We start from the raw sequence: 25,077 nt of genomic DNA on the forward strand, positions 1-25,077 counted from the left end.
AGAAGTTCGTCAGGAGTCATCCCTGCTTATTTTCGGGCATCTTCTAAAAACTCTTATTATTCAGGCAGAATTTTCAAAGCAGAGATGCTTCACCAACCAGCGTTTACTGATGTCTGACATTCTTAAAAAGTGTGGTTTATATATATTTATTTAAATAAATAGCTGTCCCATTTAAATCAACAGGAATTTAAAATGCCTTAACTTGGATCCTGCCCGTAGCACCATAATTGTCCACGGCGCTTTACTATTAACATAAGCGAAATTCAAGTCCCTGCCCCAGGGAGCTTACAAAGTACTGGTTTTATTCCATATGCATGCTCATGTATGTGAACAATGGGCTCCCGTGGAGGTTTAACTTTTGGATATTCGAAACCCTTGGTCAGTCCCAATTATCTCACTTGCATAACAGACTTCAATTTTCCATGAATATTTACTGCACAACACAGTTCATGGGTTCCCACCCTGATTTGGGGGCCTAGGCATGTATTGAACTCTGTCCCATGAGACCAATCTTTCAACAGACTGCAATTAGCTCAGTCTTGTGAACAAGGCCACCTTCCCCATGGGACCAGGAGGCGCCCAAGAGATCAGAGCCAACAATTTCTTGGAAGCATGAGGGAAGATTCTTCCAGTATTTGAAATGGTATCATCTTGGCTTTTCAGCAAAGGGTGGTGAGTTTTGCATAAAATTGTCCTACAGTCAACCCCATAGATTGTAAATTGGGGCAGGGAACCCTTTTTGCCCCAAGTATCATGTTCCATTCTGGGCAACCTTCTGGAGGTGCATGATTGTATTTACATACACATATAAGTAAATAAATAATAATAATAATAATAATAATAATAATAATAATAATAATATATTATTTATTTATTTATTTATTTATTCATACATACATACATACATACATACATACCCTGCCCATGTGGCTGGGCTTCCCCAGCCACTCTGGGCGGCTTCCAACAGAATTTTAAAAACACGGTAAAACATCAAACGTTAAAAACTTCCCTAAACAGGGCAGCCTTCAGATGCCTTCTAAAAGTCAGGTAGTTGTTTATTTCCTTGACATCTGATGAGAGGGCGTTCCACAGGGCAGGCGCCACTACCAATAAGGCCCTCTTCCTGGTTCCCTGTAACCTCACTTCTCGCAGTGAGGGAACCGCCAAAAGGCCGTCGGAGCTGGACCTCAGTGTCTGGGCTGAACGATGGGGGTGGAGACGCTCCTTCAGGTATACTGGGCTGAGGCTGTTCTCTTAGGCTTGCCAGGAACAGATATTTCATCCATCAAATGCCTGGGTAAACAGGAATGTCTTAAAATTCCTCCTGAAAGTTAATAAGGAAGGAGACAGACACATCTCACTAGGAAGGGCATCCCACAATCAGGGAACTGCCACTGAAAAGGCCCTGACACAGGTCAATGCCAACCAGGCAGCCACCAGTGGAGCCACCACCAAAAAGACTTTCGGACACTCATAGTGGAACTAAGGAACTTCTCACTCATAGTTGTGAAGGTAGTAAAAATGTGGCCTGAGTGGAGTGTGAACTTGTAAAGAAGAATAAGTTGATAGGAGTAGGGGTGCTTTTTATTTCCCAATGTCACAGTCTGGTCTAATGTGGGTCACAATGGTAGCACTACTGCAGGTATGGTAGAAAAATTAAGAAAAAATCCCCCTCTGTAAAGTTTTGCGTTAAGGTAGCTCCTGGGTCTGAAAAATCGGAAACTAGATGCTCTGGAAACAGAAGCATTAGGCAGAAAGATCCTGTGATCTTTCCAATGACCAGCAGTGTGATCATAAACAAGTCCCTGCAATGTGAAGTTCCAACTTCTTTTCAAAAATCATGCTCTCCCATGATGGGACAGGCTTTTGAAAAAGTTTGTGTGCATGGGCTGAGTTTCTGTGTCTGTCTAGCAGTTAATATATCACTTGATCGTAGAAAACCTCAAAGTAATTTACAAAAAAAACACAGAGGTACTTTTAAAATATTGGGGGTCAACATGGGGTTCTCAGCTGATGCATCATTTAGGAACATAGGTAAAGGTAAAGGGACCCCTGACCATTAGGTCCAGTCGTGGCCGATTTTTTTCCGGGTCATGTGGCCAGCATGACTAAGCCGCTTCTGGCAAACCAGAGCAGCACACGAAAATGCTGTTTACCTTCCCCCCGGAATGGTACCTATTTATCTACTTGCACTTTGATGTGCTTTCGAACTGCTGGGTTGGCAGGAGCAGGGACCGAGCAACGGGAGCTCACCCCATCATGGGGATTCGAACCGCCGACCTTCTGATTGGCAAGTTCTACGCTCTGTGGTTTAACCCACAGCGCCACCCATAGGAAGTGCCTTATATTGAGTCAGCCCATTCATCTATCTCACTCAGTATGGTCTGCAATGACAGAAAGTGGCTTTCAGTGGTTTCAGGCAGGGGACTCAATCTCCCTACCTGGAGATGAAGGAGACACAACCTTTTGCATGTAACACAGTTGTACTGCCCCATGGATCTACAGCCCTTTCCCCATAACCAAGAGCTGGTCTTGAGTGTCTGCTTCTGTTCCATGCTTTTTGGTGGAGAGCAAACGTAGGACACAGAATTCTGCCGTGCGTTTAATAGCACCAGATGTGCACCTAATTTCTGTGCCACATCTTCACCAGCCCCAGAGCCAAACCTGAATCATAGCTAGAGTCTTTGTTCTGGGATTTGAGAGACTCTCACCATGCCCAAAGAAAGACTGCAAAACCTCACTTGCAGATGTAAGCCTTAATATTTGCTGTTCGGCTTGTGCACAGTTCATTACATTTCAAAATACTGAAAATTCTCAAAAGGTCCTGTATTATACATTTCTAGAGTCAGTTCAGGTTTTTTTAAAGTCCTTGTGTTGCAAAACTGACATTCCAAAGTTTGCTGCTCAATTTTATAGACAAGAAGCAACACTTCCCACACACTATCCGTTGCCAAGATGCCTTGCCCTAAGTAGGCGAAATATATACAGCAAAGGCCTACATGATTTGTGACCCACCAAGTTGAACACACAGCCCACCAGCCACGTCTGGCACTGAACCAGGGGGGCTTCCTAAACCTCATGTTCTGCTGTTGCTCTTCCAGCTTGGAGGGCACTGCAAAAGCAAGTGAGGTTGTTAAGCACCTGTTAGCATGCAAAGGACGTTATAGTGGACTATATTCAGATTAGCAAGTTGCACAAGCATGATAGCACATGGGGAGGGGCCAACACTTAGCATCCTTAGTTAGATGGAAGGATCTTATGATACCTGAACCACAATTCTATGTAAAATCAGCTATGAATATAATAACAAATATGAATATAATATAAACAGTTTTATTGTACAGTGTTCTGAAATGAATGAGTGAACAACTCCTATCATCCCTGCCCATTGACCATGTTGGGAATTAGAACCCAGCAACACCTGCATGGGTCATAGGCTTTCCTATCCCCTAGATCAGGCATGGCCAAACTTGGCCCTCCAGATGTTTTGGGACTACAATTCCCATCATCCCTGACCACTGGCCCTGTTAGCTAGGGATGATGGGAGTTGTAGTCCCAAAACATCTGGAGGGCCAAGTTTGGCTGTGCCTGCCCTAGATGGAAGCTGACAGCGAAGAACGGGGTGGGGGACCTTTTGGACCACCAGATGTTGCTTAACTACAACTCCCATGAGCCCCAGCCAGCATGGCCAATGGCCAGGGATGGTGAGAGCTACCATTCAGCAACTTCTGGAAGGCCAAATAGTCCCCATGGATGGTTAAGAATATCACTTGAGTAGGAGGACACCAACAGCTAAGACTGAACAAAAATATGGGATGCATTCAATATTAGTTGTACACAAAGTAGGCCTGCTAAAGTTCATGAACATGACTAACTTAAGGCCCATTCATTTCGGTGGGTCAGCTTCAATTAATTTCAATTTGCACAGCTACTACTGGTGCTTATTTCTTTAGTTGACCCTGGTGGCCAACATCCACTTTTTCTGTGAGATCAGTTTTAGGTTTCGTGTTTCATTAATAGCTTTACCCTTGGGAATCAAGAACTAGTCTTGCTATTTAATAAAACTTCTTTAGATTATATTATATATAACTACCTGTCCCACAAGATCACTCCTTTGGTACTTACTTATATTTCTTTTGGCCAACTTTCTGTTCTAATCGGATTTAAAACTGTGTGAGACGTACAGTTGTAGCCAAAGTTAGGCCTACTCAGAATAGGCCCACTGAAATTAGTGGACTTTAGGTATATTTGCTTCAACGGGTTTATGCTGAGTAATAATTAGCTGGATACAAGCCAAAATTTTGTGGCACCTTAAAGACCAGCACTTTCGTTATGGTAAGCTTTTGTGGACGACATACCCTAAGTTGGCAATCATACATACAGTACATCTGGTTACTGGAGAGCAGAGAGGGAATGCAGTGAGTGCAGAGGGGAACACTTGAGGGAATGCTGGAAGAATCAAAACAGCAACTCCTTAATACATCTGTCGGAATGACAGAAAGCATTTACATTGTGCAATCTAAGTTACCCGGTGGCCTCAAGAAGCAAGACATCTGGAAGAATGGTTTTTCTTGGGCAACTTGGATTCCTCCCTAATCCATTTAGAAAAGGCTGGGTAATAGTGGAAGTTGGCAGTTTAGGTCCAGGGGGCCATGGACCACTAAATTAAGCCAGCCCCTACCTGCCTGCCCTCTTAGAAGGGAGCATGATAAGGGCAATGCTAGTATTAGATGCCTGTCATTAGCTCTGGCTCCACTCATGTCTGGTCTCACTGCCTTCCACCCTACCACGTACCAATGGGCACCAGCCATCGCTGGTGGGAAGGACTGGACAACTTTGAGAGGGACTTCTGCAGCCTGCAAACTGACAGAGCCTCTTCTCTCTCCTCCCTCCCCTCAACTCCACATTTCAACTTATGAATAAATTACACATCCCGCAGAGCAGTCATGTAGATACAAGGAGAGTTTCTCCTTTGCACACACAGGACATTTTGCTTTTAACCCACAGAACAAATGTGATGCAGTACATTATGTTTACCCTTGCGGAGGCAGACATTCCATTCATGTTTGACAAACAAGTTTGTCAAGGAGATGAATGGATTTTTATGTTTGTAGAAAACTCCTTTCAGCCCTTTGAGTCAAGCACGCATTACGAATTTCTGCAGGTTTCAGTAGAGGGAAAACATCCACTTACCGGACAAGTGTTCACTTATAACAAAAAAGCAAACAAACAAATAAAATACCTGTCAGTGGAAAGGGAACGGTTATGCATTAATAATATATCTTAAAACAAACACATTGCACACTACAGGATTCTTCCTGAAGCTGAGAGGAGATGACTGCACCATCATGTGGCAGGCTGGATGCATGAATATGCCATATTCACACAGCAGACACGGGTGGCGCTGTGGTCTAAACCACAGAGCCTAGGGCTTGCCAATCAGAAGGTCAGTGGTTCAAATCCCCGTGACGGGGTGAGCTCCTGTTGCTCGGTCCCAGCTCTTGCCCACCTAGCAGTTTGAAAGCACGTCAAGTGCAAGTAGATAAATAGGTACCACTCTGGTGGGAAGGTAAATGGTGTTTCTGTGTGCTGCTCTTGTTCACTAGAAGTGGCTTAGTCATGCTGGCCACATGACCCGAAAGGTGTCTGTGGACAAACGCCAGCACCCTCGGCCTATAGAGCAAGATGAGCGCACAACCCCAGAGTCGTCCGTGACTGGACCTAACAGTCAGGGGTACCTTTACCTTTAAGATACAACTTGCATATCACCCATGTCAACTCAAACACAACGGGCTGTATCCAACATGCTCTGCCCACAAGGCACAAGGGTTCAGCAGTTATAGCAACCTTGAGACTGGATTGTACTGGAATGTGCTCTAAATGGAGTTGCCCTTGAGCCTGGCTCAGAAGCTTCAACTGGTGCAGAATGCTGCAGCCAGACAGTTGATGGGGGCACCTGACAACATGCGACTCCATTGTTAAAACATCTGCATTGGCTGCCCATCTACTATCAAGCCAGGTTCAAGGTCCTTGTATTAATTTACAAAGGTCCACATACCTTAGGGACCACTTGAACCCTTGTGTCCCAACTTGATGACTGAGATCACCTGCAGGAGAAGAAGAGTTTGGATTTGATATCCCGCTTTATCACTACCCTAAGGAGTCTCAAAGCGGCCAACATTCTCCTTTCCCTTCCTCCTCCCCCACAACAAACACTCTGTTGAGTGGGGCTGAGAGACTTCAGATAAGTGTGACTAGCCCAAGGTCACCCAGCAGCTGCATGTGGAGGAGCGGGGAAGCAAACCCAGTTCACCAGATTACAAGACTACTGCTCTTAACCACTACACCACACTACACCATGCAGGAGGTCATTGGCCATTTGCTGAGTTGGCAAAGCTTATTTGACAGCAACAAGGAACCACACCTTCAGTGTGGATCAGCCTACTTTTGTGGAATAGAGATTCAGCAGATGTCTTCTGTTTCAACTTCCCCTAATAGTCAGCTGATTTCAGACTTTTAAACTTTTTGTATGGTTTCATTGCCTTACGTATAACCACTGTAAATTGCTTTTATCGTGTTTTTTTTATGAAGAGCAGTACATAAATATTTTTTATAAACAAATACATCAATCTGCTTATGCATTCCCTCGCACAACAACATTCTCCTGGCACAAACCATTTCGCCTGCGGAGCAAGCATACTGTTAAATGACTTTTTAACTTCGCCCTACATGGGATACAACACACTGCTTCTAAATTCGAGTCCACACATCTGGCTTTGAGTCAGCAAGGCTGGCTACAAAGTCCTGCCCTGAGCGTACCACTTGGTAAATTGCCGGGAAGTTGTCCAGTGGAAACCTTAATTAAGTGGATTGGAATTGCAGAAGAGCACTACATAGAAAAACATAGTGGAAACATTCAAATGGGCACAACGGAGAGTTTAAGTAGAATTGTTGGGAAATCTGCCTGGGGGCAGGACAGACACTTGTGTTCAATGAGACACACTCCCAAGTAAATGTGCACACCACTGCGCACTTAGGGTGTGCTTGTGTGGTGTACTTTAAAGGAGACTTCTATTAATTTAGGCTAACACTTCTCAAATCTGTGCCAGAACCTTCCTTCAGCTGCTGAAGAGTTATCCAACCTTAATTAGAATCGCATGACTTTTTTTTATGTCTAGTGGGACAATTGTGATTATGTATTTAGCTGGTTCCTTACCTCATTGCTGCAGCAATGTGGATTACAATATATGAGATAATGCTGCAGACCGCCCATCAATTAATATGGTGAACTATGCAACACCTCATCAATTTCTTTTGTACGTTTAAAAAATAAAATAAAAAGAAGGGTCATCAGTTTATATGCTGAAAGGGAATATTAAACTTTCATTGTTTTAAGCTATTGTGCAGCCATCATTTAGTATCTACAGCACAAAGCTTTACTTGTCTGCTCAGAAGTTAGTCAGGGCAAGTGGGTATAGGGTTGCAGCCTGAATTATTTTCACCATTTAAAAAACCACCATCACCCAAGATTATATCAAACAAAAAGACAAGCTCAGAAAATCTTTTCTGTCAAAGAGGATTTATGATAGTTGCGATAGCCATGGAATACAGGGTTGTTGTTGTTTTTGTGAGGTGATTTATTTTTAAAAAGCAGCTTCTCAAGGCTAGTCCTTATTTATATATAGTTATATTTATACATCCAGGGACGCGGGTGGCACTGTGGGTTAAACCACAGAGCCTAGGACTTGCCGATCAGAAGGTCGGCTGTTTGAATCCCCGTGACGGGGTGAGCTCCCGTTGCTCGGTCCCTGCTCCTACCAACCTAGCAGTTCGAAAGCACATCAAAGTGCAAGTAGATAAATAGGCACCGCTCCGGCGGGAAGGTAAACGGCGTTTCTGTGCGCTGCTCTGGTTCGCTAGAAGCAGCTTAGTCATGCTGGCCACATGACCCGGGAGCTGTATGCCGGCTCCCTCGGCTAATAAAGCAAGATGAGCGCCGTAACCCCAGTCAGCCACGACTGGACCTAATGGCCAGGGGTACCTTTACCCTTTACTTTTATATTTATACATACATTTTTAAAAACACATTTAAATAGAGATAACAGGCTATCCAGCAACCAAGGTAACTAATGGAAAAGATGAAATTGGACTAAAAAGAAGGGCTAACAGTTTGGCTGGTTTATTCCTGTATCTGAGGATTTACATGGGCTGTAGCTCAGTGGCAGAATATCTGGTTTGCCTGCAGAAAGTCACAGGTTCACTGCCCGGCCTCTCCAATTAGGGCTGGGAAAGACTCACATCAGTCTGTATATAGATAATACTGAGTTGGTATGGCTCAGCATAAGGCAGCTTCTCATAATCAGATTTTCACCTCTGCTCTCAAAGCAGAGAGCAATATCAAAGACAATATGCACATAACATTCGAGGAGGAAAGTGTAATAACAAGGCAGCAATGTCTCAACAGCAGGGAGAATGCAAGCCAAGCTTGGTTTCAGCCCAGCTATACTTTAAATCCGCTTTAGACCTGTCCCTCCTCCAGCTGGCGGTTCACCTCATTCTTTACCTGCTATGCAATGCACCTGAACTCTAGCTCATTACAGGGGTTAGCATGGGAGAAACTGTATTGACATTGTCTCTCTGTCCAAGATTTTAAAGGAAGAATTTCCACATTAGACCTTACCTGCCAGGTGGGCGGTCATCAGACACAGCAGGTCATGATACCTAAATAGGACGTGGTCTTCTATCAGGCCGGATCATCCATCCTCCCATCACAGTATCTCCTGTAATCTGGCAAGCAGTGTCTCTCCAGAGTCTCTGTTAAATCTATTGTCTTTCCAGCACCTGCTGAAGACCTTCCTCTCTCAACAAGCCTTCTAAGTGGAGACATTTATCACAGCTGGTAGCTGTACTGGATTTGAATTGTTTTGCTCTGTGTGTTGCTACAGTTTTAACTTGTGATATAAAATGATAGAGAACTTTATAATATGCAAATGTTTTTGCTGGTTTTTAAATATTTATTTAGAAAAAAATGTAATACCACTATATCATAAAAAACTTCAAGTAGTTTACAACATCTGTATTCAATAAAACCACTTAAAATTAAAATAAGAAACCATAAGCTATTATGGAACTGTGTTTTCTTAACTGCCTGTCTAAGCTTGGTAGTATAGGAATGTTTTGGGCAAGCGTTTCAAGTTTAAAACAGAAGGCACTTTCTGCAGAAGGTAGATGAAAAGAGATGTGAACCTCAAGCTAGTACAGATATTTATTCCCTAATGCAGGCATGGCCAAACTTGGCCCTCCAGCTGTTTGGGGACTACAATTCCCATCATCCCTGACCACTGGTCCCGTTAGCTAGGGATGATGGGAGTTGTAGTCCCAAAACAGCCTTATGGCAGCGTGTGGGGTGTCCGTGGGGGTGCATGTGTATGCATATCCCAACCATGTTTCAATAAAAGTCTAAAATGAAGTAAGTTCAAAGCTCAAGTCTACACTAATCTTAGCCACTGTTGTGAGTTCATGACTAAGACAAGCTATTGTTATCTAATCCTTTTGTGAAGGAAAAGGCTCCATCTGCACTACAGTATACACATAAAGCTGTATCATATCACTTTAAATCTCTGTGGCTTCCCTCAAATAATTCAGGGAACTCTAGTATCTTAAGGGTGCTGGCGGTTGTTAGGAGACCCCCATTTCCCTCTCAGAGCGTCGGTTTCCAGAGTGGGTTATCAATCAACCCCTCTGCCCAGGGAACTCTGGAGCTTGTAACCAGTCAAATTCTGAGCCCTCTGCAGTGATTTTCAGAAGTTAAAACAAAAAGTCAGTACAGCCAGCCCTGGATCTTCTTCATCCTGTGTGGTACAGCCCTAAGCTTAATAAGATCAGGAATTTGAAGCTAGGTCACCCACATTAAACCCAAAAATCTATCTGCTATCCCACAAAGCTAATCCCAATAAGCCCATTTATACTGGAGACGTCTAGGCAAGGAGCATGTACTTCCTCTATTATGTAAAAGATTTTTAGTCTGCTTCCACTGCGTATTTGCTGTTACTAATTTTCATAGAAGCAGTCATGTGGCAGCAAAAGTGAAAATTGAGGCAACTCAAAAAGACTAGCAATTTTTTACGTTCCTGAAGACTCATTGCTTTTGCTGTGAGTGACATTTTCCAGAAAGACAGGCAATTACCCCCACCAATTTTGATTTTTCCGAGTTCAAAATCTGACCATTTTGAATAATCAAGATAATTCAGATTTCCTTTCCTCAATTACCACCGCATGATCATACATAAAAGTAATGTCTGTATTCCAAGTCAACCATTTAAAATTTGCACTGGCATACAGAAATCACAGTGCCCATATCTTTCAGAGCAAGACAACTGTTAAGTTTGATAAATTGCTTGTTGCTGGGTTGGTGCACTGAGCAATCTGGAATTCTTATTCCCCCCCCCATGGATGTACAAATAAAATGTGGGTCAGCCAAGTTGGAGCTATGAACTCGGGAGTTCCTTCGGTTTCATTCTTGCAAAGCCCCTTGATGATTGGAGGAGCGGCAGCTGCAGAATCAAAGCTCACATTCCTTAAAACATGTCAGTTGTGGGAATAGGCGTTGCTGTCTCTCTCCTCTGCCCCAATCAGTCCCCTGCTAATGAGATGTTTCAGTTCAAAGGGAGTGTCCCACTGATGCAGCTTAAGTAATATCCATGGTCTCGGAGGATAGGAATTACAATGGACCCACCTCGCTCTGGGAACAGCTCTTGTTCACGTCCACTCCATTCCATGAACGTGAACATTTTTTTGTGAATTGTACGTTCCAGTTCTATAGGTCATGTGTAATAGAGCTGAGGAACAATTTTTGTCAACACATATCGTTTCAAAACACGTTTCTGTGGAAGACCACTTCATAGGCTATAGACACCCCCCAACCTCCATGTGTCCAAGGTGGCATTTTTTGCAGTGGCAATAGTTGATGTAAACCTTCCATTTACAACCCGGTGTGGACTGATCACATGGAGATTTTTTTTCATTCTAGTAGTTACAACACTAAAAAGCGGTTCTGGAGCAAAGACTCTCCATGGTGCACACCACTTTCAAATTGTTATCACCTCCAATATGAAGGGTCACGTTCCATTTTATGTGCCTTCCAAACCAATTCATAGCTTTGGATGTTGTGCTTCAGCTGCAAGAGCTTTGCCTACTAGACATCAATATATTACAATTTAAGGTCCGTATAGTTAAAGCTATGGTTTTCCCAGTAGTGATGTATGGAAGTGAGAGCTGGGCCATAAAGAAGGCTGTCTGCCGAAGAATTGATGCTTTTGAATTATGGTGCTTGGAGGAGACTCTTGAGAGTCCCATGGACTGCAAGAAGATCAAACCTATCCATTCTTAAGGAGTCCTCAGTGCTCACTGGAAGGACAGATCCTGAAGCTCCAATACTTTGGCCACCTCATGAGAAGACTCCCTGGAAAAGCATGTTGGGAAAGATGGAGGGCACAAGGAGAAGGGGACGACAGAGGGCGAGATGGTTGGACAGTGTTCTTGAAGCTACCAGCATGAGTTTGACCAAACTGTGGGAGGCAGTGGAAGACAGAAGTGCCTGGCGTGCTCTCGTCCATGGGGTCACGAAGAGTCGGACTTGACTAAATGACTCAACAATATTATTATAATTTGGCATGGGGGAGAATTACAGCAACTAGCACTTGAAATATGCAATGGGAAACATACCCTGCCACAGTGTTTGTCTAAATGTACTCAGAGGTAAACCTAATCAGGTTCTCTACCCTACCACCTCCATGCTGGATTTTTATGTTAAGAGTATTGTGTGGGGGAAGAAAGAGAAAGGGCCTTGAATATGACCAATTAAGGCAGAGATGAGGAACCTGCAGCCCTCCAGGTTCTTGGACTTCAATTTCCATGATTCCTGACTACTGGACTTATCAGTATGGTCTCTCTGTCGAGTGGACTTGCCGCACATGGCTGTTCAAATGGTCCGGACGAGAGAAACTCTTTCCACAGTGGCTGCAGATGTACGGCTTGTGCACAGCACCATCATGCGAACGGACGTGATAGCTCATGCGATCCTTCCGCTTGAATCGCTGCTGGCAGACAGGACACTGGTAGGGCTTCTCGTCTGAATGAGACAACTTATGCTGATTGAGATGGTAGACGTCCCGGAAGGCTTTCTCACACATCTCACAAGCATGGTTCTTCCGGATGCGTTTGCCTGATGCTGTAGTGGTCACCAGCCCTGCTCCTGACCCTGCTGTGTTTCCTGCACCTTCGGCAGGGGCAGGTGTTGCTGCTGTTGTGCCACCGATGGCGGAAACACTAAGCAAGCTGAGGGGGACCATGGTGGGCATCTTCATGGTCGTGGGTCCAGCGCGAGAAGCTTTGGCCCCCGTATGAATGGCTTCATGGCGCCGCAGGTTGTAGCCATTTTTGAATTCTTTAGCACACAGGGAGCAGATGTAGGGACCTTTGCTCTTGGGCTTCTTCTGGGCATCACTTTGCTGTTGCGTAGCAGAAGCCGCCTGGGAGGTTGGGGCTTGTGTAGTTTGAGAGGATGGTGCTACCTGCCCACCACCACCCTCAGAAGCAGAAGGTTGCTGCTGCTTCAAAGCGGCCATGTCTACTGTGGAAGCAGATGGTGCGGAGCCAGTAGCGGCAGCAACCACAGCAGCCGCAGCGGCTGTTTCCTGGGCTGCAGCCAAGACTGGAAGGAGATCCACTTGGAGGGATTCAGCAGGGGTGGCTGTCTGCTGGGGAGGGGCTGTTGTGGTGCCAGTCTGGAAGGGGCTTTGACTGCAGCCCTGAGCAGCAAAAAATCTGGACTGGATTTCGGTCCCAACCTGCAGAGGGTTCTGTGTATGACTCTGCTGGAAGATGAAGCTGCTCCAGTTGCTCGGGTCCATGGCGGCGGCAACGAGCGGGGGAGGGGGGGTTCAGCCTATCAGTATGGTCAATGGTAAAAGATTCTGGGAGTTCGGAGTCCAGAAACATTTGGAGGGCTACAGGTTACCCATCTCTGAATGTGGGGCCGAGAAAGGGCCCCTCTTACCCACTGAGACTTCCAATTACTGCTAAACACTCTGATTAAGGCTGCAGTCCTACACACACGCTTCTGAATAAGTGTTAAGTCTTCTGTAGCTTGGAAGAGCAGATTTACTTTGTGTTCCTCATGAGGTTGCAGCAAACCAGAGCACCTGCTCTACTCCCACTCAACTTCTATGTGGTTCATGAAAAGAACCATGCAATAACAGAAAAGGTGGCAAACAGCCCGAGGCTGCAGCTTCTCAACATGGGAGAAAAACACTCAATCACAACCAGACGAATTAAAGCTAAGAACAGCAGATCTAGCTGGAAGGCAGCCGCCTTAAAACTTTTATCAATTAACTATGTATATATTTAATCTCCTTATTACATAACACGTGAGGGACTAGACACACATTTTATTTTTAAAACTAACAGAAGTTGAGGGAGGAAATGCAGCTGGTATTCAGCCAAGTTATGGAGGAGCTCCCCTGAAAATAAGGGACCAAACTTAAGTCGTGCTCATTAGTTTCAACAAATCCAGTCAGAGAAAAACTTACATGAATACCATCCTACATGTTCAACAGCGAAGAGTCAGGCAAAGTGGTGATGGAGAAAGGCACATTTGTAGGAGAAATTGATTATCGATTATTGAATTTCTATAGTGCTTAATATTAAAATAACTCTAAGCAGCGTACAAAAAAACTGAACAACACACAACTTAAACAAAATACAGTGGTACCTCAGGTTACATACGCTTCAGGTTACAGACGCCACTAACCCAGAAATAGTGCTTCAGGTTAAGAACTTTGCTTCAGGATGAGAACAGAAATCATGCTCCGGCGGTGCGGCAGCAGCAGGAGGCCCCATTAGCTAAAGTGGTGCTTCAGGTTAAGAACAGTTTCAGGTTAAGAACGGACCTCCGGAATGAATTAAGTACTTAAACTGAGGTACCACTGTATTACCAAAAATAGTTACATATACATAAGTTACATTAATACAAAATTACTAATCTATATAAATCAATATTATTTCATCTTCCTTCTGACACACCCTCTCTCAGGTTGGGGGTGCTGTTTACCCCTTCGCTCACCTGCCTCTTTCTCTCTGCAGCCCTGCCCCACTTCCAGCCATTTTTCTTCAGGTGAACCAGCAAAATGTTTGTGGAGCATGGCCACAGATTCCACTAACTGGGTGGTAAAGAATTCATGCCCAGAATGCGAACAATACACCTGATTAGCTATAACCGCTAGACGCATCTAATGCTTCACTCCGCAGACCGACTTTCCTGCATAAAAGGTACACCAGAGAAAACAGCTTTTATGCTGCCACATGTATAGCAGTTTTACGCGGTGATCTCTTTACACAAGGCTCTTTGCACCAATTCTTGATTCTCAAGAGTAAAGCTATGAAAAAGGAAACCTAAAATTGGTAGATTTTAGACTCAACGAAGTAAACAAACAGCATTAGCAGCATTCGATTGTGCATATGTGTTGATATATGCTAGTTCTCATCTTAAGGCCCCTTTAAATGTACCCTCAACTCTAGTAGCTCCCACTCTGCTCTAAATCCATGCCAAGTAAGAATCAGCAACTGTAGGACCCAAAACCAAATCAGGCACCTCTGATTTGGTTGCCAACCCATAGCAGGAGTGGCGGCATTGGTGATGGTACTTGCTGGGAGGCCATCAAACTTCTCTAAATGACTCTCTGGTAAAGTAGTTGCTGAGTGGGGTTTTAAAGGCTTCAGCCAACATCAATTCTTTGACCGTGTGCCTAGAGCATCATGCAAGAGAGAAACAATTGCCAGAGGAATCACGTGACCCAGACTACTGTGGGAGCACCATATCAATTGGGCAAGGGCAACAGCTAAAAGGAAGGCTTTCTTGGGTATAGGGACAACAGTAAGGAAGGAGTTCAGTTGAAGACATCATCAGAAAGTTGTGGGTTACAGCAAAGTCCTTCCAACAGCATCCAATAATGGTGGCATCCTCCACAGAAATGGAAGCTGCAGTTAAAGGACAATACTTTTGCATAGGGAGCCACGGGGTATGGAAAGAAGCTTGAGGAAAGGCCATACAATTTACAGAAACACAAGTAAGAATGCACAAGGGTGAGATGGAGAGTAGCCACTTTCTGCTGGGAATCTTGCATGTGTCATTATTCATTTACAAACTTTATATCTTGCATCACATAAATTTATGTTCTCATGCTGGCTCTGGAATGCCAGTACCTTTCTGGGAGGGTTTCAAAGTGCTGTGATTACCTATAAAAGGCCTAAATGATATAAAGAACTACCTCCTCCCATACCATCTGTGCCTTCTCCCTAGTATCTGATGGTGAGGCCCTTCTCAGACTTAATAATGACTGTTCCAAAACTAGCTAAGAGGACCTCCTCTATGGTCACACCCTTGTTGCCGAACTCCCCTTTCCTGGGGGTTTATTTGGCCCCCTTGCTCTCTATTTTCTACAGTTAGGGCAAGCTTTATTGGGGGTTAGCTCCTAACTGAAGATATAAGTTTGTGTGTCTGACTCTGTTGCATTTTTATGGTTTTTAATGTATTGTTCTACACTGAATTGTTTTTATTAATACAGGAAGCTGCATTGAGCACTGTTTATCATGGAAAGGCAGGATACAGATTTTCTTTTTAAAAAAGATATAAAAAAGGAGTGGCAAATTGCTTGCAGGCAAGCCATGCTCTGTAATGTACCTGATGGAAAGGGGCATTTGGGGGGGGGCATTTTGTAGGCAAATGTTTTCTATATACAGAGTCCTTAAATACACACCTTTTCTCTCACAACAGCAAAGGGGCTGTGGAAAAGTCAGATGGAGTTGCAGACACATGTGATGGGATGGATGGTGCCCCAGATTATTTCCTTTTCCTGCAGCATTCAAATTTTGAAATTGGTTATGCGCCATCACTTACTTGCACTGTTCAAACGTTTTCAGGAATTATGTTTCAAAGGATCCACACAAGAAACCACTAGGTGGGAGCAGAGTACCATTAAACCATGAACATTTTTTAAAACCTCACACATTTTAGTTTAACTGAACAAACTGTATTTACACCAGTTAGTGGCTTTAGTAGCACCAAACGATGGAGAGAGAACTGCAGTTGGGTTTTTTAATATAAAAAAGAAACACTGATTGAATAATGGCAGCATTGCTGTGAATGTCTTTCCTCTTACTGAAGCATATACCTGTAATAACCAGATGCGACTAATTTCTACAGGTACATCTGTACCATGGAACCTGGAAACTGGTTTAGATCTTTATAATGTAGTTTCCTCCTTAAGACTGGTTGTGTGTCAACTTCTCTTAAAGAAACTATTCTGCTGCTTAGGAATTTGATAAGGGTTATTGCAGATTCTTTTCCATTATAGTTACAGAGGAATGTCAACAACTGACACAGACTAGTTTATTGGCCCTTCCTTCTTTGCATGGCGGGAGCAAAGCTCAGATACACCATAATTTCTGGATCCTTAACTACACACTTGACACCACAAACTTCAATGGTAGTCCTCATTGCAACACTGGGTGAGAGGAATCAACTCTGAGTGATCAAATTTGCTTAAAGGCACATAAAAAATAGGTTTCTATGCCACTTATTTCATGCTGGAAGTACCTGGAAAAGTGGCGTTTTATGAGATGAAACACATAAATTACTGTTCTGTGAAAAACACCTGGAAGAAAAAGTCCCATTCAAAAGGTTTTTGATATGATGCCAGAGGCACTTAAAGGTAAAGGGACCCCTGACCATTAGGTCCAGTCGTGGCCGACTCTGGGGTTGCGGCGCTCATCTCACTTTATTGGCCGAGGGAGCCGGCGTACAGCTTCCAGGTCATGTGGCCAGCATGACTAAGCCACTTCTGGCGAACCAGAGCAGCACACGGAAACGGCGTTTACCTTCCCGCTGGAGCAGTACCTATTTATCTACTTGCACTTTGACGTGCTTTCGAACTGCTAGGTGGGCAGGAGCTGGGACCAAGCAACAGGAGCTCACCCCGTCGCGGGGATTCAAACCACCAACACTCTGATCGGCAAGTCCTAGGCTCTGTGGTTTAACCCACAGCGCCACACCCGTCCCGCTAGAGGCACTTAGCACCTGGCAATATAACAGATTTACAATGAACTATGGTTTAGCATAAATTAGCAGTGTGCTGGTGCATGTAGTTAATGCTGTGCTCTTCCCCTGCTTCTGCTGAGTCACTGGGAAACAAGCTTATCGTGATGCTTGAACTCTCCAAGCAATAAGCCCAGGTTTTTCCCTTAGCATACCACTTGGTTTTGCCTTGTTTCCCACTGGTATGGCATAAGTAGGAGTAGGGGAGGAGCAAAGTGAGCACTGTATATTGTGCACCACCACACTCATAGTCACATTAAACCAGTTTTTTTAAAAAACAAACAAACACACACACAATGGTTTAACGTTCTGTGCAAACCAGCTAACTAAACACATTGCCTTCCCATTAAGCACCCTCTTGTTTATATGATAAAGCAGCTTGGTGCTGACTGCTGGGCATTTTGTGACAAAAACACGGACACATAAACTGGACCTTAGGTATACCATAAATGAAATCTCATCACAAGAACTTTGGGCATCTCCTCAACGCTTAATTGATGGCCAGGATCTGCTTCCTGAGGAAGTTTCCTCCATGTACATCATAGCAGTGCTGTTTCTGGAAAGAGAAACCCAATAGCACTCACATGCCTCTAGGTATTGGAGTTTCCTAATGTCAGGTGGTTTTTTACATTACATATTTGAAAGGAAATGTTTAAGATTCCATGTCCTGGCATTTCACACATACAAGGCATGGTCTGAAGGTGTATAACATAGTTAACTTTGCTGAAGCTAAGTGGGTTTGGGTCTGGCTACTGGCCAGCTGGAAGACTGCCCTGGAACTCTATGTCTGCCAGTTCTCTGGAGAAAAGGGTGATGAATGTACTAAATAAATGAAAGGTACCCCCAACTTTGAAGAAAGTTCTATGACAATTGTGCATTCGGATCACAAGGTGTCAGTTTTATTGCCATATAAATTAAAAAAGTTTGCACTGTACTGCACACTAATCTTGAGGTATAAAAATAGATAATTTCATATGCAAAACGCAACACACACACACACTATACACAGTCTAAGACAGATAGCTAAGACATATCCCAAACCTGCATAAATATTTATGATCGGTCTGTTCATGTAACAGTCGAAAAGGGAAAGTTAAGAATTGGAAAAAAAACACTCACAAGACTGTCACAACAGGCTTCCTCCACAGCTTTCATTTAAATATTTTTAAGTATCTCTTTTGTGAGACTGTCCAGAGAGTCCATGATGCTTAATCAAAGTTGATTTGTGGGCTGTCAAAGCCACTATCTTGTTGAAAAGCCAAAACATCTTGCTTCTGTTTCCTTGAATTCAGAAGGCTATAGCTTTTCCCAGCTGTTGAACACATTGCACCACTCAGATAGGGATCGGCAGGGCTTAATTTGCTCACATTCAAAGATGGTACACAGCTAGGATTCATAGCCAGATTGCCTTCATTGCAGCCCATGTCTCGGCTCTTTGTAACACCTGTCTTGTCTTTGTGGCCACCAGGTTGTAGACAAAAACCAGAACTATCTTCCTTGGGGTGGGATTCTCCTGGTGCACTGGAATGTGCTTTCTGAAGAGGATACAGAGACACATCCATGTGTAAAGTCTCACTGACCAAGCTCCAATCAGAAGAGCATCCTTCATCCCGTTCTGGAGTTTCCTGAATGTCAAAGACTTGAGTTTTCTGAGAAGTTGACTTCTGATGCCTAGAAGACTGAGTGCATCCAAGTTCTGTAACAACTGGTCTTTCATTTAGGTTCTTAAATCTTACACAAGCTGCTCTGGAGTCAGAGCTATCTCCTGTTCCGCTAGTTGGATGAATGTTTTGGAGCTTTGCTTGAGAAATCCGCGTGGAATGATTCTGGAACGCAGCATCACTGACTGCATGGCACTGACCTTTGCCTACGTTTTTACCTTCATTGAATGCCACCACTGATACAGCACCAAGTGATGTATCATCCAGCTGTTTAAAAGCTCTCCCACCAACTTGGGTATGGGAATTTGCAACTGAGTGGGTTTCAGCATCGAGCTGCTGTTGTAAGCTGCAAGGTATACGTTTCTGGGTAGCTGGGTTACTGGGTTTTTTGACATTAACTTGGTTTTCTACTAGGGTTGGCGAGGGTTGTTGCATATAATTTCTTTGAGGTTTCTCAACCTCAGAGAGCAGCTTGGAATTTTCAGACTGGGCTACAGAAGGTGGAATGGAAAGTAAAAAGAAATTAAAATCAAGCATGTAATTGTTTTGGAGGAATTATTTTTTTTATAACCAACAACAGTATATTATAGAAACCTCCAACGACTTGTGCATCACTATGGGGGGGGCAGGTATTTGCCTCCCCCGACAGACTCTCGGACTATCCCCTTCCCCAATTAACTGATTTTGTTGTTGCTGCCAATCAGTGGCGTAGCGTGGGGGGTGCAGGGGGGGCGGGCCGCACCGGGCGCAACATCTGGGGTTAGGGCAAATCCATGGGTTAGGGGGCGCAAATCCACGGGTTAGGGGGCGCAAATCCACGGGTTAGGGGGCGCAAATTACTTGCCTTGCCCCGGGTGCTGACAACCCACGCTACGCCACTGCTGCCAATAATGGCTTCTGATCTGATTTCATTTTGATATAAACTCTGACCCATCGGTCTATATTTATTTCTAAACATCGAAGATGTTCTACATCTTATTAAGTTTTTACAACTGTATCCTCAAAAATCAATAAACACACATATATTTTAAAAAGAATTCCTTCAATGAGTTTAAAGTGCTTCACATATACAGAAGGCCCAACTGAGGGTACTATAAGCCACACAAGCAAACATGATCTTCCCTCACTACAAAAGCAAATGACATGTATAGAAAACCAGGAGATAGGCATTCTTCACATTACTGTACCTGAGTGGGTAACTTTGCTCTGGAATGCGTTACGAACAGGTGTTTCTAATATTTTAGCCATTGTAGCAAGTTTGCCAGCAGCACATATTATTTTCTTCTCAGGCCTGCGGGAAAACCAGTAAGAGGTCTTAAAAGTCCACCCTTTCCAGGACTAATCTGATTGACAACTGTTTTAGAATAGCAAATTACAAGGGCCATTCCAGCCATCTGAAGTTAGGACAAAAAGAAAGAGAGTGAGGCTTTGAGCACTTCAATTAATATATATATATAAATAATATAAACTAGCCATGACCCGGAAAGTTGTCTGTAGACAAACGTTGGCTCCCTTGGCCTGAAAGCGAGATGAGTGCCTCATAGTCACCTTTGACTGGACTTAACCATCCAGGGGTCCTTCACCTTTAAACCACACATAAAGGTTAATATATATATCACAGAAAGGTTTCTCCAAAGTTTGGCTACTCAAAAGATTCCCTTGTAGCTTCAAAGTTTGAATGATTTAGGGATATCTGCATAATTCCTCACTATTGTAAAAAATAATTATACGACAGGATGGGATTTCTGAGAGATGAGAACAGAGCCCATGAACTGTGATCTGTCCAAGTGCAGGCTAGAAGAGCAGCTACTGTCTGTCTCAATCAATGAGCGGAAAAGCAGAAAGTAGAAGATTTCTCGTGCAGAGCAAGGATGATAGTGACTTTGGTAAAATCCACAGGTGCTTTGAGCAACCTATTTCTGCTTGGCAGCATTTTCTGGTTGGAGAGCATTGCCATTGATAATACCATTATTGATAAGCAATATTAAAAATACCGTATATTTCCAGGTATAAAAAAGTATTTTTTTTCTTAGAACTAATAGGCAAAATAATAATAATAATAATAAAATTGCAGGTCGTCTTATATACGGATAGCAGAGGGGGGACGGGCAATTGGTGTCAGCAGCCAGCAGAGGATTGGCCACAGCGATTGGATGTGTGATTGATTGCTGCGGCAAGGCTGCAGTGATTGGCGCCCCCCGCCCCAGCTAAACAACTGTGGGCAATCTTCCCCAAAAGAAGCTCAACAACTTTGGGCAATCCCCTCCCCCATTTTTGTTGCAGTCCAAAAAAAAAGGGGTCATATTATACATGGTGGGCGTGCTATACACAGAAAAATACGGTACTATCCATAAAGTTAGGCTGTGCAGACCTCTAACTCGCTTCCTCTGTAGCTCATGCTAATATAGGCTGACAACCACAATGGGGTCCATCTGCAAGCAGAATGGTCTTCCACTGGCATAGCAAGACTTCCCTTTCAACTGCCTTCCCTGCACAAACTGCATATCTCCAAAGCAGATGGCGTGGGGGTTGAGGCTGAGGCCAAGCGGGTGCAGGCAAGAGGAAAGGAAGAGAAAGTCCTGCTAAATGAGCACAAGCCAACTTCACTCAGTGTTGGATATCAAGCACAAGTGTATGAAAAATGTTGTCTTCTCAACCAATACAACTAGAAATACCTCACCCATCATGCTTTCCATCATCAATCAAAAGCTGCTGGAGACAAATGAGGTAATATTTGCGCATTTTCCGGGCTGTCTCTTGACGTTCTCTTAAAACTTCTGCTTTAATAATTTCTGCGGCTCTCTCTTTACTTTCATGTATGTAACGAAGCATGTCACCTATAAACAGCAAGGTATAAATTAAATAAAGAATGTATGCTCCAGAGATATGCAACTGGAGTTTCAGAAGTGAATATTCAATAATACAAACAAAAGATCAATGTTTATGAAACACATTGTGCAGAAAAGACAGGGGATCATGGGACCCACACTGCAGCCATTCAATCTTACTGGTAATTTGCCTCAGTTAAAGGTAAAGGGTCCATTAGGTCCAGTTGTGGCCGACTCTGGGGTTGCGGCGCTCATCTCACTTTATTGGCCGAGGGAGCTTCCGGGTCATGTGGCCAGCATGACTAAGCCGCTTCTGGCAAACCAAAGCAGCGCACGGAAACGCCGTTTACCTTCCTGCCGGAGCGGTACCTATTTATCTACTTGCACTTTGACGTGCTTTCAAACTGCTAGGTTGGCAGGAGCAGGGACAGAGTAAAGCGAGCTCACCCCGTCGCAGGGATTCAAACCGCCGACCTTCTGATCGGCAAGTCCTAGGCTCTCTGGTTTAACCCACAGCGCCACCCGCGTTCCTTTGCCTCAGTTACTGTGTTGTAAAGCATGCAGATGGGGGAAACTAGTTACTGAAATACTAGGAACTTCTTTAGCACTTACTCTTAATTTTGCCCACTGCTTTAATATACTGACAACGCATTTCTTCCAAGGCTTTTCCATCACAGGAACAAGGGCCTGAGACACTCCCCTCTGACGATGATCTATAAGCACACAAAAACACAGTACACAAACTGAGTATGAAGTTTCAAGCACCCATAAATAGTTCACTCTTTTTTTTCTTAACTACCTTGGGGGACCGTTGGCCAACTTCAAATCATCAAGTTCGTCCTTCATTGTGGAGTTTTCTTCCATTAATGCCTCTACAATTTTTTCATTTTCTAAAAGTACAGAACAAAAATATTACAAATTGTTAATTTAACTGGGTATCTAAATAGGAATCAGTGTGGAATTTTTCTGTTATCTTAATTTGGCACCATTGCCAGAATTCTATATAGAACTGAGTAAAAACTTACGGAAACCCTATAGAAACATACAGCCCAGGCATTTCAAATTTATGTCAAATAGAACCATTGGTATACTACAGAAGGAACATGCAGTGGGAATGCGAGGGAAGAAGATTTGAACACTTCACTCTAAAAAGACACTGTAACATTATCAACTTGTGTCTTCTCTTTCATAGTCTTAGAACTTATTTGATTTGGATTGTGGCACCCGAGAAAGGACCTCATCCACCTGGGGATGTACACTTCTATGAAAATGACTCCAGTGGATTGCAACTCCTATTATACCCAGTGTTGGCTGGAGATGGTATAGTCCAGTGAGGCCAAACTTGGCCCTCCCTGGTCCCGTTAGCTAGGGATGATGGGAGTTGTAGTCCCAAAACATCTGGAGGGCCGAGTTTGGCCATCACTGGTATAGTCCAATAATAATTCTACCTTGACAAATAAGAACACAAACCTTGGAACTGCTCTGACTTTGCTTTGACTGCAAGCTGGAGGTGCTTGCAAGCTTTATCAAGTTTCTTTTTCAAATCCTGACATTCTTTTTCCTTTCTTTCCAGCTGCTGGCGACAGTGCTCACAACAAATGTCTTCTCGGGACAAGGGATCTCTTTTCCTGTATTTCAAATCTGCAGTTAATCAACACAAAAAGTTAAGAAAACTAGAAAACGTGGATTGGTAGCCATTGTATTTGAGGCCAGAAACTACTGTTTTCTTATATTCTTCTGGAACCTCTGTGTGGTTACAACAGGTTTCTAGCACCTATATATCTTACTTAGTTGAAGGAAATCAGCCAATAGACCAACCAGAGTCACGTTTATTCTATGCTTCCCAGCTGCTTGGGGTCTTGCTATGTGGAATTTATGGCCCTCCAGATGTTGTAGAAGTGCAGCTTCCATCATCCCTGGCCACTGGCCATGTTGGCTAGGGCTGATCAGAATTGGAATCCAACAGCATCTGGAGGAGCATAGATTCCCCATTCCTGACCTTGTTGAAGGAAAAATGATTTTTTGACATTTACTGTGAAGGTTCTTTCTGTTCTGAGGTGAATGAAGTATCTAATACACAGAGAACACTTCACCAATCTTTCAGTTAAGCCTGGTCACTTAAAGGTTCCTCCCTACTTCTGTTCCATGGAGAGGATATAAAAGGGACCTTAACTGAAGCGATGAAAACTTCTGAAAGAAAGGAGGAAAAGAAAAGGGATAGGGCGGTAAACTAGAATTTGGTAAAAAGATAAAGGAAGTAATATTGGAAGTGTTTTGCACTTTTACAGAACAAGCATGTATCTTGAGAACTATGCTTCTACATTTGGACCCCTCTTGTCAAATCAAATTTTGCATGATGGTTCCTGAGATTAAAGAGAAGTTTTTCAATTTATGTTTGGATACAATTAGGTGCCATTTTGAATCAAGATAGCTGATAAACCATTCAAAATAGTAGTGATTTTAACCACTGATTTCAAAGCTGCACTGATTCCACCCCCACGCTTTAGAATTCTGAAGCAATACCACATAAGAGGCTGCTAGTTCTTTTAAAATAAGGCTGTTTAGCAGAATTGTTGCAAATTAATCTGCAGGTGGTATATAACTAAAATGGTGATCGATAAAATAAATTTCAAAACATTCATGCACACAAACTTTGGAAATGTCGGAGGAAATTATCATACACGGTAGGAATATGAAGCGTTAAAGTTTTTGAAAATGATTAAGAATCAAATAGCAGGGGTTTGCTTTTTTAAAAGAGTATGAAAGTTTACTAAATGCTATGTTAGGGGAAAAACCACATTCATGGATTTTGGCTCTCTTTTTGCTGATCCTTGATTCCTATTTTGTAAATAAGAAGGACCAAGAACTCCCTTTCAGAAAAAAAATAAAATAGGAGATCAGAAATTTCTTCTAAAAAGCGGCCTCCGCTGATGCATCAATGTCTAGTATGGTGAACATGGTACGCAATTTCCACATGACAGCTTTGAAGAAAGGAAAAGATGTAGCTGTTGCCCTACAAGAGAGTGTTCTCATGCTGTGTGGTTTAGGTAAGTGTCATAGGCCACAGAAATGCAAGCTTTAAACAATTTGGCTTTGGAAGTGCTAGAATCCCCCTGAAATCTGGGATGAAAAGAGACAAACAATGAGTCAGGCTATCTAAATGTCTTTGTCCGCTTGTTGTAGATTTTGAGAGCCTATCAACTTCTGTCAAATCCTCTCAGAGGGTGAGAGGGTTTGAGGGAGAAGAATCATGGTTCCTTTGTAACATGGAATAATCTTTGGTTTGAAAGCCCAGTCTGTGCATGGAATACTCCCGTCTCTGGAAATCAGAGGTAGTGCTTAGGATTTGCGTGATGCCATCAGAGAAGGAAATAAGAGCAGGAATAGGCAACCTTCAGCCCTCCAGATGTTTTTGACTACTATTCCCATCATCCCT

General features: G+C 43.4%; 2 protein-coding genes across 5 annotated transcripts in view; both read right to left on the reverse strand.

The window, feature by feature from the left end:
* Positions 1-11,936: 11,936 nt before the first annotated feature.
* Positions 11,937-12,940, reverse strand: LOC310748720 (myc-associated zinc finger protein-like; the record flags this gene model as incomplete). Its single annotated transcript, XM_083584562.1, has 1 exon — positions 11,937-12,940. Exon 1 carries the CDS (start codon positions 12,909-12,911, stop codon positions 11,937-11,939), a length of 975 nt encoding a protein of 324 aa, XP_083440688.1. The 5' UTR covers positions 12,912-12,940.
* Positions 12,941-18,031: 5,091 nt separating this feature from the next.
* CEP152 (centrosomal protein 152) overlaps positions 18,032-25,077 on the reverse strand; it is a 43,055-nt gene continuing 36,009 nt past the window's right edge. For all 4 annotated transcript variants that reach the window (XM_083586154.1, XM_083586152.1, XM_083586155.1 and 1 more), the window contains 6 exons: positions 23,112-23,282; positions 22,441-22,531; positions 22,254-22,354; positions 21,494-21,650; positions 20,001-20,104; positions 18,032-19,304 (listed from right to left, as the gene is read on the reverse strand). In XM_083586154.1, the coding sequence (XP_083442280.1) occupies positions 18,361-19,304; positions 20,001-20,104; positions 21,494-21,650; positions 22,254-22,354; positions 22,441-22,531; positions 23,112-23,282 (1,568 nt within the window). In that variant the 3' untranslated portion in view covers positions 18,032-18,360. The remainder of the gene's footprint in view (positions 19,305-20,000; positions 20,105-21,493; positions 21,651-22,253; positions 22,355-22,440; positions 22,532-23,111; positions 23,283-25,077) is intronic.

The sequence above is a fragment of the Podarcis filfolensis genome (genome assembly GCF_964270895.1).
Source record: "Podarcis filfolensis genome assembly, chromosome: 14".
Lineage (NCBI taxonomy): Eukaryota > Metazoa > Chordata > Lepidosauria > Squamata > Lacertidae > Podarcis > Podarcis filfolensis.